Source organism: Meleagris gallopavo, chromosome Z (assembly GCF_000146605.3).
Source record: "Meleagris gallopavo isolate NT-WF06-2002-E0010 breed Aviagen turkey brand Nicholas breeding stock chromosome Z, Turkey_5.1, whole genome shotgun sequence".
NCBI classification, from domain to species: Eukaryota; Metazoa; Chordata; class Aves; order Galliformes; family Phasianidae; genus Meleagris; species Meleagris gallopavo.
In genome coordinates, this window is record NC_015041.2 from 68255694 (window position 1) to 68261619 (window position 5926).

General features: G+C 42.4%; 1 protein-coding gene across 2 annotated transcripts in view; it reads left to right on the forward strand.

Annotated features, from left to right (window-relative positions):
- The window catches only part of PAX5 (paired box 5), a 113956-nt gene that overhangs the window by 38654 nt on the left and 69376 nt on the right, over positions 1-5926 (forward strand). For both annotated transcript variants that reach the window (XM_031557412.1, XM_010726272.3), the window contains exon 6: positions 1038-1213. In XM_031557412.1, the coding sequence (XP_031413272.1) occupies positions 1038-1213 (176 nt within the window). The remainder of the gene's footprint in view (positions 1-1037; positions 1214-5926) is intronic.

Genomic DNA, 5926 nt, shown 5'->3' on the forward strand with positions numbered 1-5926 from the left:
TTAATGCTTCCTTCCTCTGTGTAGTGTGGTGTTGCCATCTGGAGACAAAATCTGATGTTTACTGCTGTTGTTGGAGTTCCACCTCCTGGAGTCCTTAGGAATACTGCATATCTCTGCTTTCAGAACATAAAAGATGTATTTCTAGCACTGACAGATGAAGGAAAGATAGGAAACCACTGTGAATCTGCAATAAAGCAAACTGAATCAAGCTCCCATATTGCAAGAAGTTTCTTTTTAACTACTTATCTAAACATTTTTCAAACTTGTCTCATGGCTTTTTAAGCCATGAGCAGCCACTTACTACTTCTGTTAACAACCTCTGCTGGAAGGAGGGGGAGGCAGAGAGAGAAAATTTGACTTAGAGCCCAGGCTTTCATCATGCCAATGAGTTTAAGAAACATAAAGTGAAATTACAACTAAGTAGTATTGTGAGCTGGGAGAGCGCTTCCTCAGAGTGTTGCAGTGGTAACTCCAAGTCCCAGGGACATCCCGTCTTAGTATGCTGCTATTAGTGTTTGTTTGGAAAACGGACTGTCCAGTTCCTGCAAGCTGAACGTGGTTCTGGAGTATGAGTCCTTGCTTCCTGATGTGAGCACATGACAGCTCAAACCTTTGCGTAGAATGGAGCTCAGCAGACTGGCAGGTGTCAGGGGCACAGCTATGGACAGTGAACAGGCAAAGCAGACCTGTGGATCCAACATCAGGTTTTGTACTTATCTTCCCATGTCTTACTGCAGCTTGACCATTACAGGTTCTCGAATATTGCATGACAGCGCTGAGAACAAATGCGTGACTCCTACCCTTTGTCATGCCTTTGAATTATGTGTGAAGTCACTGATGGTAGATTGCTTTGAGAGTTAGCTACAATGGAGGAATGATCAATGCATCTTCTAGCAATATGCGTCTTGCTCCTGTACTCCTATCCATGATTCTTCATTGTGTAAGCAGTGAAGTACCCACACTTATAAATGGATAAAATAGACACTCATCATTTTAATGCCTATTTATTCTTCCGTCTTCTCTGTCCTCTTTGAAAGGTATTCAGGAACCTCCTGTACCCAATGGCCATTCTCTCCCGGGTAGAGATTTTCTTCGCAAACAGATGCGTGGAGACCTGTTCACCCAGCAGCAGTTAGAAGTGTTGGATCGAGTCTTCGAGAGGCAGCATTATTCCGACATTTTCACAACAACAGAGCCCATCAAGCCAGAGCAGGTACTGTTCCAAACATTAAACTTTTTTTTTTTTTCCAGATATGCTTTCTGCTGGCAGAGGCCTCCTTAGTGGAAAACAACAAAAAATTATTTCTCAAATGTGCAGTAGAAAAACATGGAGAAACAGGTGTCATATCAAGCTCTTCAGCCAAGAGCATGTTGACCATGGAAGACTATTAAAAAATGACATAAAACACTAGCTGTGTAAAGGTTAGCATGTATTCAGATGTGAAATTACACCTGATCTGGGCCAGTCACATCAAGTGAGGGCATGAGGAGCATCACATCTTCTGATACTCCTGTTGGATGTAAAGTAGGCTGCAGAAAATAAGGAATAGACTTGTAAAACTCTATGCCTAATTTTGGCCCGTGGTTAGGTTGATTGCGCACACAAATTAGTCTTTTATATCTGGAAATGGCTTATTAGTCATGTAATTGGCCATTTGCGGAGAGAAACACCCAATTAATATGTGAAGGTAAATTTGTTGCACCTACAGACTAGCAGCGTATTTTAAAAGGTTCTGCACGATTTTTTGGAGGGAAAGTTCTATTTTAGCGGACGCTATGCAGAAGTAAAAGCAAAATAAAGAAATAAATAAATAAATAAATAATTAGCTGTGTTTCTTAACATGCCTTTTGTTTGTAGGCCTCAGACTTAAATTTAGCTGCAATCGTAGAAACGAAAGTACGGCTGTCAGGTCCAACGCAGGCCTAGCTTGCTGCATTTTCTATATTTAGCAATGTAATTAGTCACTGCTAATCTCCAGTGTTACTAATATTAAATTTTAGCAAGGTGTTTGAACTCCTTGAACTGCAAACAAACAGCGGTTTCCCTTAGAGGAGTCTCAACGTTTGAAAGACATTGGAGAGCATCAGGAACATGGCCAACTGTTACCACTGTGACTTCAGTACTGAGGAACATGTGTCGGTGTAACGAAAGGAAAAACTCCATATGTGGAGTGGTAGAGCAGCAGTTCCACGTGCCCTTAAGCCTACGCGCGCTGTCAGTCGTTGTCATTCATTTTTATACCAGTTTCTACTGGCTCTGTGGTTTCCCTGGTTTATCTCTGTGAACTCTGTAAATCTAAATTCAGTCTGGAAAAAGATGAGGAAGTTGCTGAAATCAGTTTTTCTTCAAAAAATCTCGTTAGGAAAGCCAAGCCAGCAGCATGTTTTGGAAGGTGAAATGGCCTTCACATACCACTAGATGGAGGTTATCCCATCCTTAACACCAGGGATAACGGGGGAGGGGGGACGGGGGGGACGACAGGCACCGATCCGCTTCCTACTACAGTAAGCGTTTTCAGTATTGGTCACTTCAAAGACGTTGTTGCTAGATCTGCCTCTATTTAACTTCCATATCCCAGAAAAGGACCCTTCCTCCGTTTTCTGCATCCCAAATTTTCTGAGTTATGTAGAACTGTAGCTCATGGGATGCAGTCCAGACACGAACACAAAGAGACGGTTTAATAGAAAGAACAGAAGAATTAAAAGAGCGTGTTTCTGAAGTCTGCTGGCTTCAGAATATTCAGGGATATTCAGCTATTGCTGAAGCGAGGATCTCCCTGCATCTGTGTAAGCAGTTGTAACTAGAATGGCTGTGCAACCAGAGCATCAAATCTGGGGATATGCTTCTACTGATCAGGTAAAAAGGGCACTTTCTGCACAGACCGAGAAGACAAACAGATGCTGAGAAACACGTTTCTGAGAGAAAGATGTTGTAGTATACAAAAGGTCCTTAGCAGAATAGTTTTGCTTAGGCATTTTTATTTACAAATGGAGTTTGCTAGTCGTTTGCTTTAACATTCCCATTTGCTTTTGGAAGGTTTGGCTATGATTAGGGGCTCGTGGTTGTTTGAAATGGGATTTGCTTTTTGGTGGCATGCAAAGTATATTTTCAACAGAAACATGGATAATTAATACAATGTCTGATTCTCAAGGATGTGATATGAACTCCACTGCTTTAGTAAGCAGTCATGTTTAACCTCTTTGGTAGTAAAACGAAGCTGTCATGAAACTTAACCAAAGTGGAGAGGCTGTCTGGACCAATTAGTGAGACCAAAAAAATCAATTAGAAAGAAAATATAGAATCCTAGAATCACAGAATATTTTGGGTTGGAAGGGATCTTAAAGATCATCTAATTCCAATGCACAGACCGTAGGCAGGGATACCTTTCACTAGATGAAGATGGAAGCATTACCACGTGAGTTGGAAAACCAGAGTTGTCTCTCCCATTAATGACTGTAGAGAACTATGATCTGCATTCAGAATCTGCCAGTCCAGAATGTGGCTGAACTCAGAAGTCAGTGCGTTAGGAACTAGGTCAGCAGTGGATGCATGGAGTCCTTAGCTGGTTCTGAAGAGGAAAATAAGGAAAAGATTCTTCTCATAAAGACATGGGGAGGGTCTAACAGGAGTGCTGATCCACTGCCCATCTACGGTGTTAGAAACATACAGAAGGAGCAAATGGAATACTGCTGATTTTATTTAGGCACAAAAACTTCTTGATGTCCCTGTGATAGTCACCCGAAGAGGGCTCCGGGTGCTTTATGGGAAGATTTAGACAAGAAAGTATATTTTCCTCTCTGTTTTGCTGTTGTTTCTCTAATTTTTCTTCTTTGTGAGCTGGGCACGGTCCCTGTGTCAGGGCGAGTAGTGCTGTGGGGAGAATAAAGTCCATTCCACATAGCTGAACATCTGCAGTCTGAACACGCTCTGCCTCCAGCTGAAGGCTGGCACCTGTTGCCTGAATTCTTTGTGATTTATTTTCTGGGTGTTTTGGGCTTGTTTAATGGAAGCTGTGGATTGTCATTTACATAAGCAGTGCTTCGATGCCCTAAGTCAGAGTGCCTGCTCACCACTGCCAAAGCCTTTGCTTTGACTGCATCCGTTCTGTTTCCTTTACTCTTCTGTTTTTAATGTTGCTGTTCTTCAGCTCACTTCTGTGAAATGGAGACCTGAAGGTTAGCTCTTACTTCCAATCATGTTGTGCACTTGGCAATCTGAGTTTTCATATCTACTGTAAAAGATGACTAAGACAAAGAAGGCCACAGGGAATGAATACTTACCTCTGACTACAGGCTACTGCAGTGCTGAGAGGAAAGGCAATGACAAGAGAATGCAATGCTAGACGGTACTTCATTCAGAAACAAAGTCTGTTGTAGGCATAGGGTGAGGCAGAGATCCCGCCGTATGTTCATACAATTCCAGATTTGTCGGGATATATGCATCAGGGGATGGAAGTGGGGCATTATGTGCCTCATCGTGCAACCTAGTGTCCTGGTGATAAGCTGTACATGCACCCGAGTGCAATCTGCAGGACTGATATGTCACGCTTGGACGTGCAGTGCATGATAAACATTTAATGGCAGGTGAATGCTGTGCTGGTGATGTCAAGAAGTTGTGAGATGGGAAGGCGGAGGTCCCTTGCAAACCGAGTCCATTGGTATCTACGTGTTACTGGTGTGTAATGTGAGGATAGGCACACTCTGGCCTTACTCTATCCCAGAAGAATCCTGCTATGAACAGTAATTGATGTTTAAGTGAATGCCTTTCCATCACTTTTGTCCCCTTTTGTGCTCATTCTCATCTTCTGCAAACAGCCCACAATTGATTTGCACTGGCTGCAAATGTTGGCGGAACACTCATGTATTTCTGGGAAATGATTCTGAGCTGCAGGTAGGTGTGTGTTTGCAGTGCCATCACTGCGATGGCATTCTGCTCACGAGTGTCAACCAGCAGCACCATGCAGCCGACACATCAGCCAGTCAATATTTCTATTGACTTCAACAGACTTTAGATTGGGGCCATAATGAGGCATAACATGATGTGACCAGGTTCAACACTGTGTAGGTCACTGAGTTAGGAGAGAACAACTTGCTGATAATAGCAGATAATTCCCTGCTCTTTGCTGATGCTTTCACATTACTTTTAGCTAGAACTAAATTGATCATCTCTTTTTGAATTCGTTTCTGAATGATACAGAGATGCTGCAGGTGGGAGCTAACCTGAAAAACATGAAGCAATATATTCACTTGTGAGATGCAGTACTGTTAAGCCTGGAGATAAATACAGGCAGTTGAATTCTGCGGATCCAACACCCCTGAAAGAATTACTAGTGAATCAGAAAGAGTAAAAAAGTTGTGCACAGTTAGTTACGTTTGACTGACCTCAGGAAGTGCTGTAATGAAGGAGCTGAGGTGACCAAAGGAGGAACATGCAGGGAGATGCACAGCGCTTCCTACAGCATGGGATTTTAATCTCCAGGAATAGCAGGGAGTGTCCAAGAAAAAGGGAGAAAGTAGGACTTATTTTTCAGGACTTACATTTCATTTTTGATTTGACTCATTTACTCAGAAAGTTATTAGAGAAGCAGAAGGAAGGAATGAGATGCAGGACCTTGCTCCTGGTCTCTGACATAAAATTAATATGGTATTCTCCCTAAGGGAAACTGTGTCTGGGTGGACGGTGCTGCTGTGGATTTTCTGAAATTACTCTGAAAGTTGTAACGAGAAAAGTAGAGCCACTGTTTATTTACTTCTTCCCAAAACTACATGTTTTTGAGTAATAGTGAAAAATATGGAGCATACCTCTGACGAAAAGAAAATGTGGAGCAAAAAATGGCTTGGAAGGCAGGTCTGCAGTTTTTACTGTTCCTCTTCCATCAGCTGAAACAACTTCTGATTCAGGGTATGGCTTCATTGGTGGGAAGAA